This window comes from Budorcas taxicolor, chromosome 1 (assembly GCF_023091745.1).
Source record: "Budorcas taxicolor isolate Tak-1 chromosome 1, Takin1.1, whole genome shotgun sequence".
Classification (NCBI taxonomy): domain Eukaryota; kingdom Metazoa; phylum Chordata; class Mammalia; order Artiodactyla; family Bovidae; genus Budorcas; species Budorcas taxicolor.
The window spans coordinates 117,854,371-117,875,277 of NC_068910.1; the positions used below are offsets into that span (position 1 = coordinate 117,854,371).

General features: G+C 41.1%; 1 protein-coding gene across 1 annotated transcript; it reads left to right on the forward strand.

The window, feature by feature from the left end:
- Window positions 1-5,052: 5,052 nt before the first annotated feature.
- On the forward strand, window positions 5,053-19,972 carry HHLA2 (HERV-H LTR-associating 2). Its single transcript, XM_052649683.1, has 7 exons — window positions 5,053-5,116; window positions 6,876-7,211; window positions 8,190-8,459; window positions 14,333-14,650; window positions 16,983-17,108; window positions 19,113-19,171; window positions 19,922-19,972. Exons 1-7 carry the CDS (start codon window positions 5,053-5,055, stop codon window positions 19,970-19,972), a joined length of 1,224 nt encoding a protein of 407 aa, XP_052505643.1.
- The last annotated feature ends 935 nt before the right edge of the window (window positions 19,973-20,907 follow it).

The window sequence follows — 20,907 nt, forward strand, 5'->3', positions numbered from 1 at the left end:
AATATGTGGCATTTTTGATATAGCTACTTTCATTGGGCCTAATTTATGAGCCTCCCTAGATTTTCTCGGCCTTGCTTACTTCCTGAGCCTTCAACTGGTTGGACAAAGAGAGCCCCGTCCCCAATGCCACTGCCTCCAAAACATCAGCAGCCTCCCCTGGGGAGGCCAGCTTCAGCACATGCCCCACTGATGCCTCCACAGTGAGAGCTGCCACCATTACAGGGTGCAGACATGACCTAAGGAGACTCCCAGAGATGGTAGTCTCCTTTGCCCCATATTTCCATATTCAAGGTATGATACTGGGAGGCATGAGGTCTGGCTTCCTGAGTGGTAGCCCAAGGGGACCAGGAAAGAGCCTGGGGGTTAAAGCCCCATGGGGAAAATTTGGCTATGGAGAAAATCTATCGTGAATCCCTTTTGCTCTCTTCCTCTGATGGACTGTTCTGAGGTGCTGTGGTTCTGCAGAGGAGGCCTGGAGAGTGTCCCTTATGAGTGAGCGGGTGGCCTTGTGTTCTGTTCTAAAGCTGAGGCCAGTAGGGCAACCACCACCTAACGCCTGCTTTTCTTCCTTTCTTGTTTCGCTTCGCCTTTGCCTTCACTCTTGCTGCTCTGCAGCTGCACCTCTTCACCTCCCTCCCAGATGTGTTGAACACACTTTTAACCTGGTTTCCAAACAAACCAAGAGCTACTCCCTACACCTACCTGCACCCCGTACTCAAAAAAGGAGCTTGAAGCAAAGACAGTACATGTCGAGATTCAAAATTTCAACCCAATATGTAAATCCTCAAGTGGAGGATTTTCGCTATAAAACAGCAAGGGAGATTTCTTTTGAGTAAAGAGTGGGTAATCCTAAAATTGTTCTTTTGCTCTTTTTTTCTAACTAAACAAAGTCAATCCTTTTAAAATCTAAGTGGATGCTAAGGAGAAATCCCTACGATGCTGCAGAGAGTTTCCCCTTATTATGACTTCTTTCCCAAATTGGCGCAGTGCCCTGAGCATTGTGAGAGGCACTGAATTTAAAACAATGCAGAGGAGAGTGGAGCTCCCTGGAATCCATTTTTCCTGGAGGAATTCATAATGTGAATAGCATGATGCAAATGATGTGAAACATTCTTGTTTATTGAACAAGACAACTGACCTTCTGTGTGCGTCTGGTCATATCTAGGCCAGCAGTTATGAGCCAGGACCAGTCTTTAATGTTACTGATGTGCGGGCTGGAGAACCTGACCTGAACACAAGTAGAGTCTGTTGCTGTCACAATTAGTGCTGAAGGCCTCAGTCAGTGTGCTGTGCTGTGCTTAGTTGCCCAGTTGTGTCTGACTCTTTGTAACCCCATGGACTTAGCCTGCCAGACTCCTCTGTCCATGGGATTCAGAATACTGGAGTGGGTTGCCATGCCCTTCTCCAGGGGAGCTTCCCAACCCAGGGATCGAACCTAGGTCTCCCTTATTGCAGGCAGATTCTCTACCATCTGAGCCACCAGGAAAACCCTCAGTCAGTGTGGTCTGTAGCTATTAAGATGAGCACAGAGGTAGCCATTCTGTTCTCCTTATTTTATGCTTGTAGAATCGCTTCAGCTTTTTCCTCTGTCTTGATTAGTCTCAGCATCTGGATTTCTTTTTGCCATGTTTCATTACAGAGTCTGCTTCTTTGCCTTCTTCCCCCACATCTGGAAATCAGCCACAATGTATCAGAACAAGGCGCTTCTAACATTTGAGCCCTTTTGTAAGGGTGCTGATTGCAACTTGGGTAGCTTCAGTTTAATCCAAGGTGGAAGATTTCGGCTGCTTTGGGGGAAGAAAATAAATGTCTAAAAATAAAACTTAGGCATAAAAATAGGGCCAAATACTCATTAACTGCCTCACTTAGCTGAATGCTGAAATTATTTCAAAAGCACTAAATCAAGCATTTGTGTAGAAGAGGTTGAGTATGTTTTTTTATTCATAGTACTTCATCTTAGATGATAAATGAGTTATGGCAATTTGTCATTTTATCCAAAAGACATGAATTAACCAGTTTTCAAGGGCCTAATTTTCAGCTCATGCTGACCCTTGAATTGGAGCATTTGTGCTCACAAGTCTTTTGGAATGGATTTTGTGGGCTGTTATATGAGAGGCTGGAGAGGCAGGCAGGACCAGGAGCCAGAGAATCCATCCAAGGCTTGATAGGCTAGGGTTAAGAATTTGATCTGAGTGTGATGGGAAGTCACTGAAGTGATTTAATTAGAAGGCTATTGTAAACTTATTTATATTTTTAAGATAGGACCTTGAATGCTGCATTGACAGTAGATTATAAGAAGGCAGGGGTAGAAGAGTGGTAACCATCCAGATAACTGTTTTTGATATCCAGGTAAGAGATGATAATAGCCTTGGGGTAGAAGGTGATGGCAGAGTTGGAGAGAAGTGCACAAATAATGGGAGTTTTATTTCATTAACAAAAGACTGATTAGTAGATTAGATATGGGACCATGAGGGAAGGGAAGAATCCAAGTTGATTTCTAAGTTTCTAGACTAACCAGCATGGAGGATATTGAGATAAAAACTGAAGGAGAAATGGGGTAATTTTTGTTGTTTTGTTCAGGGTGGACCAGAGAACAACTGTAAAGGGAATGAGGCATAAACCAAAGGCTCATGTTTGTTCTGTGATGCCTATAAGGCATCTAAATGAACAGGTCAAATGGGCAAATATGACCTTGACTCAGTAGATAAATCTAAGAATCCTTGGTGTACAAATGTCATTCAGAGCCATGAAACAGAAGGACTTGTAAGCAGCTCTTTGCAGGAAACCACACTCAGCAGGAAACCCCTTGGTCTTGTCACCTTGCCTAACCTGGTGTTTCTTTCTGGAGATCAAAGGAGTAGAAATGTAGAATAAGTAACAGATGACCAGATCTCTTTCCTAGCTTCCCCTTCAGTAATCTTATAAACAAAATGTGTGAAGAAGATAGCATCTAAATAAAGATCACAGTGCACACAGTGGGGGATGGTGATGACTCTGGCCCCACCTCAATAATTAACTGAGATTGTTACTTTCCATTTTCCCTTTAAAAATTTTCAGGGCCAAGCAGAATCTTCGGAGTTGGTTTTGGGGGGATACGAGTCTGCCTTCTTCCCAAATTGATGGCTTTCTAATTAAAAGCAGATTTCTTTTCTACCAACACTTGTCTCTCTCTCAGGTATTGATTTTCAAATTGTGAGCAGCTGGATCTGGTGGGTAACAGGCTTACCAAGGGAGTGAGTACAGAGAAAGCCTAAGTCCTGAGAATGTCCTGTACAGAAGTGTCCCATCAACACTTACTGGTCATATCACTTGCAAATGTTTTCTCCCATTTGATAGGTTTTTTCATTTTGTCAATAGTTTCCTTTGCTGTGCAAAAGTTTCTAAGTTTAATTAGGTCCCATATGTTCATTTTTGCATTTATTTCCTTTGCTTTAGGAGACATCTAAAAATTATTGCTATGATTTATGCCAGAGTGTTCTACCTATGTTTTCTTTGGTCAGTTTTATGAGTCTTGGTCTTATATTTAAGTCTTTAATCCATTTTGAGTGTATTTTTATGTATGACATTAGAGAATGTTCTGATTTCATTCTTTTACATGTAGCTGTCTAGTTTTCCCAACACCGCTTATTAAAGAGTGTGTCTTTTCTCCACTGTGTATTCTTCCTTCCTTTGTCATAGTTTAATTGACCATATGAGTGTAGTTTTGTTTCTGGGCTCTCTATCTGTCCCACTGACCTACGTGTCTGATTTAGCGCCAGTATCATACTACTCTGATGGCTGTACGGTCTGAAGTCAGAGAGCATGATATCTCTAGCCCTTTTCTTCTTTCTCAAGATTATCCTGGCTACTCGCGGCCTTCTACATTTCCATACACATTTTAAAATTAGGTGCTCTAGTTCTGAGAAAATGCCCTCAGCATTTTGACAGGGATTGCAGTGACTCTGGGTTGCATTTGGTCATTTGAACAGTGTTCTTCCCACCCATGAGCATTGTGCATCTTTCCACCTGTTTGTGCCAGCTTCGGTTCCTTTCACTAGTGTCTTATAGTTTGCCACGCACAGGTATTTTACCTCCTTGGGCAGGTTCGCCCCTAAATATTCTATCTTTCTGATGCGGTGGTAAGTTGGATTGCTCCCTTCGTTTCTGACAGCTCGCTATTTGTGTACAGGAGTGCAGCAGACTTCTGAGCATCGATTGTGTCACAAGCTCCAGTAGTTTTCCGCTTGCTTCTTTAGGGTTTCTGTGTATGTACCAAGTCATCAGCAAATAGTGACAGTTTTACTCCTTCCTTTTTCGTCTCAGTTCTATTTCTTTGTCTTGTCGGATTGATGTGACTAGAATTTCCAGTACCATCTTGAATAAAAGTGGCCGGAGTGGGCATCATGATCTCAAAGGAAAGGCTTCCCGCTTTTCACCATTGAGTATGATGCTAACTGTGAGTTTGCCATCTATGTACTTTATTATGGGGTGGTATATTCCCTTAATGCCCAGTTTCCAGAGAGTTTTTATCATAAATGGATTCTGAATTTTGTCAAAAGCTGTTTCTGCATTTATTGAGATGATCATACAGTTTTTATTCTTCAAATATCCAAAGAACCACCGTTTAATGTACACCAAATCTTTATTCATTCAACAGCCATTTGTCAGAATCTGTTATATAGCCGGTACTGCCTTAGATGTGAAATCTCTTCTTCAGAATTAACATCCTGCTATACATTTAGTGATATGTCCTGTTGGCCTCCTATGTGCAGAAATGTGTGCACTTTTAAAAGGGGATTGTGCTACTTAAAAGTTGCCTTGTAATCTGATTTTTCTCCTATAACATTAGGAGCTTCTTTCCATACCATTGAACTGTCTTTTACAGTATTTAATTTTAAAGATTTAATGGTTGTAGAAGAATCACTTGTGTGAATGCACCAGAGTTAATTTAATGATTCTCCTATAGGCAGAGACATTAATTCTCTCTTTTCCAATTCCTGTCTGCACTTAAAATCTGTAACTTGCATATTTTGCTTCTCTTTGATAGTATCAGTAATATGGTCTCCACAAGACATGAAGGCACAGGCAGTGCTGTCTTTCTTCTTCACTCTTATACCATCTCTATGTGGATCTCAAGGTAAGAGCCTTTATACGACATCCAAGTGTTAGTTGTTTGTATCATTAGATAAGAACATGAGCCACAATACAAGGGGCCTGTTTCTTCTGTAGCCATAACATTGTCAACTTTTCTAAAAGATTAATTAATAATAAACGGGAAGCAGATGGAAGTCTGCATGAAAATTAAAAATGTTTTCTTCTGTCTACTCTGATTAAGGCTCTTTCTAATCTGTTATCTGCTACCAGATATAAAATCACTATAAAGGCAAATTTGATTGGTTGGTTGATTGGTTTTTAAGTGTTAGCTTGGTACTTGACACAACAAAAGATGCTACAGCTTTGCTAGGTCCTGTGACAGGCATTTTTAATTACCCAATAAAATATTAGAGATGTTTAGTAGAACAATTAGGGAAGTCAACAAAACCACTCCTTTTCTTTCCCACCTTTCCACATCTTTCAGCTTAATGCCACATTCCTCTAGCCTTTGGATAGACTGTTTCTCTGAGGCAAAGAGAGACATGGCAGAATGGAAAGAGCCCCAGAGGGCCAAGGAAAAAGACTTTGTGACCTGGCCACATGAACACCCAGTTCTCCCATCTCAGGTGGCTTTGGCCAAGGTCAATGGGGTTTACCTCATTATAAGTAAAATAATGTCCTTTCCAGTGAAAATATCACAAAATTCATAGATAGGGCATATGATCTACTTTTCTTTTTGTTCAGGGAAAACTGGATACTACCTGCAGTGATTATGAGATAATAAGTATATTTTCTTTGCAAAAACCTGATTGTGATGAGTCCATTTGCTTTTTAAGATCACCTTCTGAAGTTGACTATATGTGGGCTTCCCTGGTAAAGAATCTGCCTGCAGTGCAGGAGACCCGGGTTTGATCCCTGGGTTAGGAAGATCCCCTGGAGAAGGGAATGGTTACCCATCCAGTATTCTTGCCTGGAGAATTCCATGGACAAAGGATCCTGGCAGGCTACAGTCACAGACATGTCAGAGTCAGACATGAGTGAGTGACTAACACTTTAACTTTACTTCAAACACATATATAAACTTATATGTATTAGGAGGATTGGACTTCTACATTTATATCTAGAATAATATTTCTTAACTGTATTTTAACTGACTCATAGGATACCCTGTGAGTTGTCCTAAAGCCAAAACAAATGAGTCACTTCATGTCCCCTTTTGGACGACTCCTCTGTGTGCCATTTCTTGAAACTAATGTCTATATATTCCCAACAGATCCCTGAATGCAGCATTGTCTTTACATGTCCCAAATATTTCCTAACCCAACCAAGTTAAGATTTTTCTATTCTGTAAGAGTCTGCTGGCTCCAGAAGCTGAATAAACTATTTAATAATTTGTTATTGTATAGTAAGTATTAAAGGTATATGTTCAGGGATAAAAATCAACAGGAATCTTTAATTTATGTAATATAATTTCCAGCAACTGTGTAGGACAAGATCAGAGGAGAAATGAGACTGTTGATCAAGCATCAAGCAAGGTTTCTATGCTTTACACTGTTGTCAATTCTAATTGTTACATTGAATCCAAAAGATACTCAATTAAAATTGCAGGCACTCAAATACAGAGCTTCATGGCTTGTTTCTGAGAATTAGACTAGCAAAGGTTCTTGATAGATAGATGATAGATGTTAATGATCAGGCTGCTGACCTAGGATAGTTCTAGGTAGCCCTGATATAACCCTTGATAAGCACCCATCACTAATTCACTTCATAACTGCTCTTGTTTTTATATGGATCCTTTTTAGCTTCCTTCAGTCATGTTAGTATGAATGAGCAAATCGTCACTGGAAGACTAGGTGAAGATGTAATTCTCCCTTGCTCATTTGATAGTGGACCCAATGTTGTAATTCACTGGAAGACTCAAGATACCAATGTTTACTCATACTACAAAGACAGCGACCAGTTGGAAAACCAAGATCCCAGATATGTAAACAGGACATCCCTCTTCCGTGGTGAGATTCACAATGGGAATGCCTCCCTGTCTTTCAGAAGATTAACCCTTCAGGATGAAGGAATTTACGTATGCTATGTGGGAACATCACTTGGAAAAATCACAAAGAAAGTAGTACTCAAAGTGGGAGGTGAGTATACATGTAAGCTCTAACAAAACATGACAGTGGTACCATCCTATGTTGCCTGGAATGCCTTCTTGTTAATTTAATAAGCTGTGGACTTCCTTCTAAGACAACGTATACAAACTACGTCATTATTTTTAATGCATAGTATTTTAGAGTATAAAATTGATACACCCATTATTCCATTAATAGGTATTCAGGTATTCAGTGTTTTACATTACAAAAAAATGTTGTGATGAACATCCTTATATTTAATACTAGAAAATGGTCTGAAACAAAAGGGTCAGGAGTAAAATTATAATATGGCCCATATAGCAGCAGCATAAGAGTATCCATTTCCTCTTAAGTCTTATATCAGCACCTAATATTACCAATTTTAAGAAATTCTGCCAATATGATAGCTTAAAAATATTGAATTATTGTTTTAAATTACATTTCCTATTTTCTAAATTGTTATTTTTAATATTCTATGCTTTCCCCTATCTTTATTCACTTTGCTTATCGAATCATTTATTTGTTGGGGGGAGGGGCGTTTTCTAATAGGCTTTGTTCTTTCTCCCTCTGTTCCATTTAGCTGCTTCAAACCTTGACTCAGAAATCTAAGAATTATGGGTAAATGAAGAACCAAAAAGCCTCTGAGTCAGTACCTGAGGAGTACAGAGTGCTGCATGAGCTTCAGTTTATCAACTTCTGACACTCACATTTTAACTGCTCACTGAGGCCATTTTTTTTCTAGAATTCTTTCTAGAGTAGAGCTTGCTAGTTGCTGTGTAGCCATGCATACTTTTTTTTTCTTGTCGATCACCAGACTATATCCTAAGATTCTACAGAGTTTTTGTTGTTTTTCCTTTCAAAAACTGCCAAGTTTTACTCACAAAGCTTGGCTTTTCAGTTCATAGGTATTAAAATAATAAGTGTTCTGCACAGGTGGCCTAAAAAGAAACTAATGAGAGTTCCTCACATGCCCCTCTTTTTCCCTCATAGCTTTTGTCACACCTGTGATGAAGTATGAAAAGAACACCACCAACAGCTTCTTAATATGCAGTGTGTTAAGTGTTTTTCCTTATCCAATTATCACATGGAAAGTGGATAATAATACATTTATCTCTGAACACAATGGGAAAGAAGTTGGATCTTTGGGTCCTTTTCATATAAACAGCAGAGTAAATATCACAGGATCAAATTCATCTTATCAATGTGCAATTGAAAATCCGCTGCTGAAGCAAACATGGACAGGGAGATGGACAATGAAAGGTAGGCTTTCTGTGTGAACATGCTGTCGGCGGATGGGAGGGAATGGGGATTGATTTACAAATAAAGAAAGGAATACAAAAAGGACGGAAATGCATTTGCAGCAGTCAGAAGTCCAGACCAGAGTCCTAGGCCTACTATTAATGGCTCTATTGCCTCAAGCAATCATTTTTATTTGTGAATATTGGTTCCTTGTTGGTAAAATGGAAGTAATCCTTACCTTGCAAGGTGTTTATGAGTTAAAGGAAAACACGTGTGAAATGAAAAGTAGCAAATATATTTGTGTGTATTACTGTATTTCTCTATGGTTCTTCTACACAGAATTTTCTACCTGCATTGCACTTTAAAAGATCAGAGGAGAAGGAAAGGATGCTTATCTACTAGCAGGTCACAAACTGATTCTTGCCAGTTTTTCAACCAACAAAAATTAGCATTGCTTCTGTTTCGTCTCCTTAGTAGCATTAGCCCATTAATCTTTATCAACAATTCTACACCTTCCTCTCTATATTTGAACAAACCCAAACTCTGACCAATCTATCTATAGCATACTGTTTAAGAAGAGTTTAAAGAGAAGAAAAATTAATTTAACACCATTTATCTATTACTGAGGAAAATTATTTGTTTTATAGTTCACTAGAAGTAAAGCAAATTTTTTCTGTAAATCTCCATTATATATAGAGTGTAGAGGTCAGCTATCTTTTTTTGGCCTTCCCCTGGATTTTTTTAACTTTCAAATATATTGAAGTACAGTGGACTTACAATATTATTTCAGGTATAAAATATAGTAATTAGATATATTTATAGATTACACACCATCAGTTCAGTTCAGTCTCTCAGTCGTGTCCGACTCTTTGCGACCCTATGAATCACAGCACGCCAGGCCTCCCCGTCCATCACCATCTCCCGGAGTTCACTCAGACTCACGTCCATCGAGTCAGTGATGCCATTGAGCCATCTCATCCTCTGTCGTCCCCTTCTGCTCCTGCCCTTAATCTTTCCCAGCATCAGGGTCCTTTCAAATGAGTCAGCTCTTCACATCAGGTGGCCAAAGTATTGGAGTTTCAGCTTCAACATCAGTCCTTCCAATGAACACCCAGGACTGATCTCCTTTAGGATGGACTGCTTGGATCTCCTTGCAGTCCAAAGGACTCTTCAAGAGTCTTCTCCAACACCACAGTTCAAAAGCATCAGTACTTCGGTGCTCACCTTTCTTCATAGTCCAACTCTCACATCCATGCATGACCACTGGAAAAACCATAGCCTTGACTAGACGGACTTTTGTTGACAAAGTAATGCCTCTGCTTTTTAATATGCTATCTAGGTTGGTCATAACTTGCCTTCCAAGGAATAAGCGTCTTTTAATTTCATGGCTGCAATCACCATCTGCAGTGATTTTGGAGCCCAGAAAAATAAAGTCTGTCACTGTTTCCACCGTTTCCCCATCTATTTCCCATGGAGTGATGGGACCGTGATCTTCATTTTCTGAATGTTGAGCTTTAAGCCAACTTTTTTTCTCTCCTCTTTCACTTTCATCAAGAGGCTCTTCAGTTCTTCTTCACTTTCTGCCATAAGGGTGGTATCATCTGCATATCTGAGGTTATTGATATTTCTCCCAGCAATCTTGATTCCAGCTTATGCTTCCTCCAGCACAGCATTTCTCCTGATGTACTCTACATATAAGTTAAATAAGCAGGGTGACAATATATAGTCTTGACGTACTCCTTTTCTTATTTGGAACCAGTCTGTTGTTCCATGTCCAGTTCTAACTGTTGCTTCCTGACCTACATGCAGGTTTCTCAAGAGGCAGGTCAGGTGGTCTGGTATTCCCATCTCCTTCAGAATTTTCCACAGTTTATTGTGTAGAGTTTTTCTGAAACTCTCTTGCTTTTTCAATGATCCAGCAGATGTTGGCAATTTGATCTCTGGTTCCTCTGCCTTTTCTAAAACCAGTTTGAACATCTGGAAGTTCACAGTTCACGTATTGCTGAAGCCTGGCTTGGAGAATTTTGAGCATTTCTTTACTAGCATGTGAGATGAGTGCAATTGTGCGGTAATTTGAGTATTCTTTGGCATTGCCTTCCTTTGGGATTGGAATGAAAACTGACCTTTTCCAGTCTTGTGGCTACTGCTGCATTTTCCAAATTTGCTGGCATATTGAGTGCAGCACTTTCACAGTGTCATCTTTCAGGATTTGAATTAGCTCAACTGGAATTCCATCTCCTCCACTAGTTTTGTTCATAGTGATGCTTTCTAAGGCCCACTTGACTTCACATTCCAGGATGTCTGGCTGTGGGTGAGTGATCATACCATCATGATTATCCAGGTCGTGAAGATCTTTTTTGTACAGTTCTTCTGTGTATTCTTGCCACCTCTTCTTAATATCTTCTGCTTCTGTTAGGTCCCTACCATTTCTGTCCTTTCTCGAGCCCATCTTTGCATGAAATGTTCCCTTGGTATCTTTAATTTTCTTGAAGAGATCTCTAGTCTTTCCCATTCTATTGTTTTCCTCTATTTCTTTGCATTGATCACTGAGGAAGGCTTTCTTATCTCTCCTTGCTATTCTTTGGAACTCTGCATTCAAATGGGTATATCTTTCCTTTTCTCCTTTGCTTTTCACTTCCCTTCTTTTCACAGCTATTTGTAAGGCCTCCTCAGACAGCCACTTTGCTTTTTTGCATTTCTTTTTCTTGGGGATGGTCTTAATTCCTGTCTCCTGTACAATGTCACGAACCTCCATCCATAGTTCATCAGGCACTCTATCAGATTTAGTCCCTTAAATCTATTTCTCACTTCCACTGTATAGTCATAAGGTATTTGATTTAGGTCATACCTGAATGGTCTAGTGGTTTTCTCCACGTTCTTCAATTTCAGTCTGAATTTGGCAGTAAGAAGTTCATGATCTGAGCCACAGCTCCTGGTCTTGTTTTTGCTGACTGTATAGAGCTTCTCCATCTTTGGCTGCAAAGAATATAATCAATCTGATTTCGGTGTTGACCATCTGGTGATGTCCATGTGTAGAGTCTTCTCTTGTGTTGCTGGAAGAGGGTGTTTGCTATGACCAGTGCGTTCTCTTGGCAAAGCTCTATTAGCCTTTGCCCTGCTTCATTCTGTACTCCAAGGCCAAATTTGACTGTTACTCCAGGTGTTTCTTGCATTCCAGTCCCCTATAATGGAAAGGACATCTTTTTTGCGTGTTAGTTCTAAAAGGTCTTGTAGGTCTTCATAGAACTGTTCAGCTTCAGCTTCTTTAGCATTACTGGTCAGGGCATAGACTTGGATTACTGTGATATTGAATGGTTTGCCTTGGAGACGAACAGAGATCATTCTGTCATTTTTGAGATTGCATCCAAGTACTGCATTTTGGACTCTTTTCTTGACCGTGATGGCTACTCCATTTCTTATAAGGGATTCCTGCCCACAGTAGTAGATATAATGGTCATCTGAGTTAAATTCACCCATTCCAGTCCATCTTAGTTTGCTGATTCCTAGAATGTCGATGTTCACTCTTGCCATCTCCTGTTTGACCACTTCCAATTTACCTTGATTCATGGACCTAACATTCCAGATTCCTGTGCAATATTGCTCTTTAGCATTGGACCTTGCTTCCATCACCAGTCACATCCACAACTGGGTGTTGTTTTTGCTCTGGCTCCATCCCTTCATTCTTTCTGGAGTTATTTCTCCACTGATCTCCAGTAGCTTATTGGGCACCTACCGACTGGGGGAGTTCCTCTTTCAGTATCCTATCTTTTTGCCTTTTCATACTGTTCATGAGGTTCTCAAGGCAAGAATACTGAAGTGGTTTGCCATTCCCTTCTCCAGTGGACCACATTTTGTCAGACCTCTCCACCATGACCTATCCATCTTGGGTGGCCCCACACGACGTGGCTCATAGTTCCACTGAGTTAGACAAGGCTGTGGTCCATGTGATTAGATTGGTTAGTTTTCTGTGATTGTGTTCTTCAGTCTGTCTGCCCTCTGATGGAGAAGGATAAGAGGCTTATGGAAGCTTCCTGATGGGAGAGACTGACTGAGGGGGAAACTGGGTTTTGTTCTGATGGGTGGGGCCATGCTCAGTAAATGTTTAATCTAATTTTTTGTTGATGGGTAGAGCTGTGTTCCCTCCTTGCTATTTACCTGGGGCCAAACCATGCACAAGGGTTCCCTTTTCTCCACATCTAACCAACAGTTGTTATTTATTGGCAATCCACTCCAGTATTCTTGCCTGGAGAATCCTATGGACAGAGAAGCCTAGTAGGTTACAGTCCAGGGGGTCGCAAAGAGTCGGACACGACTGAGCGACTTCACCTTCACCTTGTTTGATAATAGTGATTCTGACAGGCGTGAGATGATAGCTCATTGTAGTTGCATTGATTTGTATTTCCCTGATGATTAGTGATGTTGAACTTTTCAGATACCTACTGGTCATATGTATGTCATATTTGGGAAAATTATTCATTCTCCTTATATGATGTCAATAGTATGGGCAGCTAATATTCACTGTTCATCAGCCAAGTAGCAATGGAAATGTGGGAAAGGGTTGAAAATATTAAACTGTAAGTATTTTATATGGAGAATCATAATTTCTCTTGTTTATTTCAGAACTGAGTATCCTGAAGTTCCAATGGTTCCTTACGCTTAGTGCTGTTTTGTCTTATTGAGGATCTGTTATGTGCCAAACTTTGTCACTCAGCCTGTGAACCTCAGAACTAGGTGTATATTAGATGCTGTGGACTCTTACTCACTTATGGATCCACAGTATCTAGTACAAACATGTAAAAATAAAACTAAACCAAGAAAGTAGCATACAAAGAGAGTGATTAAATCTGTTCACTACGGTTGGGTATAGATCAGGTTGTTATAGAATATATGCTTAAGGAGTTGCATACAAGCCAAATTTTAAAGGAGTAGTAGGAAATTTCAGGAGAAGATAGGCATTCCAGGTAAAAAACATACTAGATGCAAAAGCAGAGATGGAGGTAATTATTGCCTGAATTTCTGGAAGTATAAATGGTTGAGAGTGAAACTGAAGTATCAAGAGTTAAGCCTAGAGAGGAAGGCAAAAACCAGATGAAATGCCTTCATCTTGCTAAGGAGCTTGAGCTGGCCTGGAGGTAGTATGGTGCCAAAGAAGGATATGAAGCATTGGAGAGACTGGAAGTTGTATTTTAGATGGCTTCTCTGGTATCACTCTTTCACAGGTGGACTGTTGTGTTTTAGATAGCTTGCTTTGGCATCACTCTCTCGCAGGTGGACTGCAGAGTAGGTGAGTCTAAAACCAGGGAGGATAATCCATGGTGGTCCATAGAAGTCAGCTGGCAGAACAGGAAGGACAACGTGGTGCTAACTCTGGAGGGGAAGCCGAGAATACCCAGCAGACTCCCTGCTCTAAAAGATCGGTCCAGTGGGGAATTCCTGCCCATGGTTAGAAATATACTCATGTGCTAGAAAAAAGACTTTGTCCAGAAGAGAGATTAAGAAGTGGTTGAGACCGCGGACGCAGCAGAGACTCCTAGGTCGTACGTCGTGACAAGAAGGCAGCCTGGGTAACACCAGCATTCAAGAGGTCAGCAGAAGACTGCTGAGTTAAAAACGCTGGTAACTGGTAGCAGCACTCAAGCGATCATGCTCAGGTTGTAGGAGCTGAAAACCAGGTGTGTCATCTCCCTAGCTGGCCCAGGCTTGGGCCTCCTTGAAGCCTAAACTTAACCTTGGTGGGCGACTTTAAAATAGCGGTGTAAAGCTTTTAAGAAACTCCACAGCACAAATATCTCACTGCTTTCCAAAAAGTGTTTTCAAAGATATTTCTAAGTATAACTTAGAAAATTCATTTGAAAATGTTTTCATTTATCTTTACTTTTCTATCCTGTTGTTAGATGTCCTTCATAAAATGCAAAGTGAAAACGTTTTACTCTTGTGTAAACCTGAAAACAGTCTTTTCCCAGCAAATCAAGACTTCACAGTCACTTGGTCCAGAGTGGAAAGTGGGAGTTCCTCGCTCCTGGCTTACTTTAAGAACTCCTCACAAGAAACACTAATCAATCAGCCTCGACTTTCATGGAAAGAAGAGCTGATAAACTCACATGACTTCTCTTTAACTGTGAAGGATCTGCGTCTTTCAGACAGTGGGGAGTATTTGTGCAATATTTCATCAAACAAAAGTACCTTACTCACCACCCAAACACTGCATGTAGGTAAGTTACAAGTAGGGCTGGACATGGATTTCAGGTACAGCAGTAGAAATTGTGAACATCAAATAGGAAATTAGGTTGGCATTTCAAGAATACCTTTGAATAGAATTTCTGAAAATACTGTTTACAGGGATACTTCCAGTCAAAATGGTAGACAGTTTCCTTCCTTCAACCACATGAAAGCCTTGCACTGAAAAATAAAAGGAAATTACTCCCAGAAGATTTCCCTTTTAGGGTTTCAGAGCTTCAGAAATGAAGACGGAACCTCTATGTTTTATTACTCTGTGGGCTGAGCATCTTCAATTCCTGCTTACCATTGTGCTGATATGTGCCTTAGGGTCTGGGTTTGGGGAGAGAAAGCTGTGCAGACATGGTGGGAAGTTAGAATTGAAGCTTCTGCTGCAGGCTATTGAAGCATGGTCTGTAAACCTGTTGAAAACAGTCATCAGAGGACATTTGAAAAATTAAGGTTGTGCCTGATTCGGCTCATTTTTTACCTCTGCTGCTGCTGCTAAGTCGCTTCAGTCGTGTCCGACTCTGTGCGACCCCACGGACTGCAGCCCACCAGGCTCCCCCGTCCCTGGGATTCTCCAGGCAAGAACACTGGAGTGGGTTGCCATTTCCTTCTCCAGTGCATGGAACTGAAAAGTAAAAGTGAAGTCGCTCAGTCATGTCCAACTCTTCGCGACCCCATGGACTGCAGCCTACCAGGCTCCTCCGCCCATGGGATTTTCCAGGCAAGAGTACTGGAGGAGGGTGCCATAGCCTTCTCCGTTTTTACCTCTAGTGGTAGCTAATTGCCACAACTCATTGTTTAAAATATTTCTAGTTCAGTATCCATAGAGTCAAAGAATGTGTACTCATGAAGTTTACTGTCTAGGGGGGCTGATCACCCTTATCCTTCAGCAGTTGACATCATGGGAGACCATGGCACCTCTCTGTATTTATTAAAATGAGTCAGTGGAACATATGTTTTATAAATGTTCTTGGTATTCTAGTTTTGAATGTCACGTCCTTTAATACAAATTATAACAATTCTAGTTCCAATCAAGAGGCTGAAAAGAGTTCAGGCTCCAGTTATTCCTGAGGAACTCCAAGCACCATTGGTTATCTTGGTGGTCACCTGTCACTTTTTACTCAAGATCATGACTCCTAATGAGCTTTTCTCATCATCTCTGCACCTCTTATCTCTATTTCTCTGGGATCCTGCCTTTTCCAAGCCAAGGGTACACTGTGCCCCACCTTCATCCCCCAAGGAAAACACTAGGCTGCGGTTAGTTTGTAGTCATAATTACTCCTTTGTAAAAGGGCATGGCAACCCTTCTAGTACTCTTGCCTGGAGAATCCCATGGACAGAGGAGCCTAGTGGGCTACAGTGCATGGGGTCACAAAAGAGTTGGACACTACTGATGCGACTGAGCACACACACACAAAAGTATGTTTAATTCCCTTATTACAATATAAAACAAAGACTTAAAATGCATAAAAAACTCATTGCCTCTCAAGTTTTCAGAATTTTTCCTCTCTTGACTCCTATCCCCATTATGCCCCAAATTGTTTAATATCAGCTTTGACAGATTCCCCCAATAGATATATATTAGATGGGGTGATGTGCTAAGTTGCCTCAGTCATGTCCAGCTCTTTTCGACCCTATGGACTGTAGCCTGCCAGGCTCCTCTGTCAATGAGATTCTCCAGGCAAAAATACCGGAGTGGGTTGCCGTGCCCTCCTCCAGGGGGATCTTCTTGACCCAAGGATTAAACATTCATCTCTTATGTCTCCTGCATTGGCAGAAGAATTCTTTACTACTAGCACCACCTGGCGGAGAAGGCAATGGCACCCCACTCCAGTACTCTTGCCTGGAAAACCCCATAGATGGAGGAGCCTTGTAGGCTGCAGACCATGGGATGGCGAAGAGTCGACACGACTAAGTGACTTCACTTTCACTTTTCACTTTCATGCATTGGAGAAGGAAATGGCAACCCACTCCAGTGTTCTTGCCTAGAGAATCCCAGGGACTGGGGAGTCTGGTGGGCTGCCATCTATGGGGTGGCACAGAGTCGGACATGACTATAGCGACTTACCAGCAGCAGCACCACCTGGGAACTGGGAAGTATTATTTACACTCATGAAAAACACTGACCCAGACAGGGCTGTTGTTTGTATCTTTAATGGGTCTTTTCATTACGAAAAGTATTTTCACTAATACATCTGCTTCCCATGCAGAAAGCAGAAACAGCTACTTTGAATAAACATACTCACCCAGCTATACATTTTCTTTTGTTGTCTGGTAACTTTTCTTCCAGCTCATAGACTCTCTGTTTGTCTTATTTAGAAGCAAGCCCAAGAGCGCCTGCTGGGATAATTGTTCTAGTTTTGGTGGCCATCGTATCGGCAGTTTTGTTGTTGTCGGTGGCCCCTCAAGCTGTTAGATCACAAAGATGCATCGATTTCCACAAAGGTATCATCTCATGGAGGCTTTGGTCTCATGCCCAGGGGTTCAGGTGGAGGTGTATCCAAGATGACAAGTGAGTCCATGGAATTCTCCAGGCCAGAATACTGGAGTGGGTAGCCGTTCCTGTCTCCAGGAGGTCTTCCCAACCCAGGGATTGAACCCAGATCTCCCACATTGCTGGCGGATTCTTTACCAACTGAGCCATCAGGGAAACCCTTGTTAATAGTTGCTACTGCTCAAAACAGCATTGTCCTTGAAGGGCCATTTTATTTTAATCGTGTGAAGTTTTTAAAAACCTTTTTCTAAATTTTCTGCTAGAAAACTTACTTACAGTAATTTAATTACTTATAGTAATTCAACATGATACTAAGATTCCATGGTCACAGGACTTCTTAAAAGACTTTGCTTTTATCAACAAGTTTAGATCTGTGAAAAACTTAGATTTACTTATTTCCGCATTTTACAGGTCAGGAAATTAGAATCAAAAAAGTTAATGCAAATGCTAATAGGCATCTGAAACAGACTTACAGGCACCACCTAAGATGACCCAGCTAACTAGTGGCGGAGGTAGATCTCGGCCCCATGAAGCTCTCACTGATTTCATCATCTCTCTAAGAAGGCTCTGAGTGTCCTGGGAGGTTGAGACAGATTCAGTGTCCCTTCTTCTGATTGATATTTGCCTATTTCCCCTGCTGAAGTCAGGGTTATTTGGTCATCGTGGACACCATTATTGAAGGTAGTACTTTAAGGGTGATAGTGAGCAAGGATTTCATCTGTTGCAGCCCTGTGATTGTCTGTGTGGATAAGCAGGCCAGTGCCCCTGATGTTCCTGTCCCTTAGCTGCCGGAAGTAGGGAAAAATGGGAGGTTTCAGGTAGTCCAGTTTGCCTTCCACATGCAAACCCTAATATCATGGTGCTTGAGATTAGGTTCAAGTTCTAGGAGAGGGGGCACTACTCAAGAATGATGGCTTAGTTTCTCTAGTGGAAGCGTGCACAAGTGAAGTTCCAACACACAGCACCTGGCACACTCAAAACTCGAGAAAGGGGAGCACAGGAGAGACTGCACCCCTCCGAGCTTTGCTGGAAGCCCTCAATCTAAAGGGACGCCCAAAACCTGAAAGGAGAGAGTCACAGAACCAGCTGTGTTGTAAGGAAGGTGGCCTTCACATAGAGCACACAGCCAGATTAAGGTGGCCTGACACGGAAGGAGCTAGGAGAAGAAACACCTGATTTTGCCCCTCCTGCCCTCTGACCTCCACCCCAGATGAAAGCAGAGGGAAGGGAAGCCCTGCAGGAAGAACCCACCCAGGTCAGCATCCCATGGTAGAGAGCAGGATGGGTTCTGATTCTGGAGGAGCAGTCAGATGTCAGCAAAAACCACACTGGGGTGTGGGCCACTTAAAAAAATAAAACAGTGTGTTCCATAGTTTGTGGTCTGAAGCCTTCGGCGAGAAATGACATTATGCCCCCTTTTCCTGTCCATCACCACCTTGGCTCTTTCCTATTGTTTATCGTTAGTAGGCATCAGGCCAACCATCTTAGAGAGCCAGGAGCTGCTGGCTTGCTTGAACTGCCTTTATCCCTGCTTTGGAGCACCTGAATTTACTGCTGTGTGTTTCTGATGAAGTATTTCTACATTAAGGACATTTTTAATGCTGTTTGTTGGAAAAAGATACAAAGAGGGGAGTAACTAATGTGATTCTAATAACATAATCATACTCAGCTGGGGCATCCCTGGTGAATCACATGGTAAAGAATCTGCCTGCAATGAAGGAGACCTGGGTTTGATCCCTGGCTTGGTAAGATCCTCTGGAGAAGGGAATGGCAACCCACTCCAGTATTCTTACCTGGAGAATTCCATGGACAGAGGAGCCTGGCAGGCTACAGTCCATGGGGTCACAAAGAGGTGGACATGACTGAGCAACTATTTGTTGTTACTGAGGTGGGAATAAGGGAGAATTGGGGTTTGGCAAAGAGATGTCTTTTTAAGTTCTGTTTTTTTCCTGTAGAAAGGCATCCACCTACTAATCAGAACTCTAGCAGTGCTGGTACTGCAGAAGAAAATGTGGTAAGGCATTTCCTTTATCAAACTATTTATAAGAATGCTATGGTAAAAAGCTAATTGAACCTTTGACTGATTCACACATTATCTTGCAGGACTTTTACACAGAAAAAAGGCAGGAGGGGTTACAGGATAATAGAACAGGAAAAAATACACTTAGGCTCTTCCACTGTCTGTAATTAAACCGGTTCTAGTCACTTAAATAAGTGCTTGCTCATCTCATTTCCAACTGTTACTTGTAAAGATCTCAAATGGCACTATGCACCAATGTGCTTACTCTTCTGCTGGAAACACGGGGTTCCACAGAAGCGGAAGGAAAGACAGATAAAGTAGAGAAAAGCAAACTACAGTTTCTGCCCAGACTCAGACTACTGACCTTCTACACTTTTCCAGCCACTTCTAGGTTCCTTCCGAACTGATGATTCACTTACGAATTATAGCTTGCTTGTATACTTTTTTGCTGCACACCTTTTATTATTTATGACTTCCACTAATCAGGATACATAACAGCAAAGAGTGGGATAAACTTGTTTTTCTACTTGTTAAAATCTCAAGAACATCTAGCAGGGAAATTAAAATTGATAAGATCTAACTTCATAACTACTTATAACTGTCTCATGGATCTCTGATTACAGATGCAAACAGTAGCTTACAATTGCCCCCCTCCAAAAACACAAAACACTACCACCATTAATACTAAAATGGTTATTCTGACATAAACAACAACTATTTTGAGTCCCTGTTTCTTGGTTCTAGGCTCTTTCAGACTATCTACCCAATACAGAAAATGAAGACAGAAGTTTATAACAGAACACAAACATCCGTAATATCCTATGACCTCACCTCCCCTTTCTTCACTGTGATTCCAGCAATGGTTTGTCATGACCTGACAATTCTACCATTTCAAAAAGCTGTGATACTGTAAAGAGAATAGTCACATTGTCTCTTCAAAAACTAAGAATCATTCTCGGGCCCCCCACCTGCATCAAGATTATAAATGCCTGGATACCAAGGATTCCAATTCAGCTTGGATAAAAGAACTCTCTCATTTATTTACATTCCTGCTGCAACCAGCCCAGGAGGCTACAGTGAAGTTTCTGCCAAGAACTCAGAAGAAACAAATCACTAAGAGATGATTCAAAATCTGATCAACTAATGATGGGTGAGCAGTAGAAGCAAAAATCATCTGAGTGAAAAGGTGAAAAACCAGGGCCAAGAAAACAAAGCAATTGATGTGCTAAAGTATTGTACTCTAGTTTTACACGAATGGTTAATATCAGCCTAATCTACTAGATTTAGTATGGTGAATCTTAGGGATCCCAAAGAGTAAGAATGTCAGTGTCTCTAAGACAACCCAAGGTGCAAAAGGCCAAGGTGCAAAAGGTCAACTCAAGAATTGACATCCCAACACCAGGGTTTCATAGCTGAATGACCCCGGTTATTAAGATAATTTACTCTTTGGCTCAGTTGTCCTTTTGTTAATCAGATTTCTAATAAATTTAAATTTTCATATATATTTTTATGCAAGGAGAGAATGGATAACTCAGTTGACTGGATAATCTGTTCTCCTTAATTTTATTATCAATGTGTGAAAAAGGAAGCCTAACTAGGACTCTTATGACAGTCAAATTTTTAAGCCTATAGTTCATGGGAGAAAACCAACCCCAATTGTGTATTAATGCCACCTAGTCCAGTTTTCTGTATCAGCTGGACTTATTTCACAGTCTGTTTTGCACAGAGTT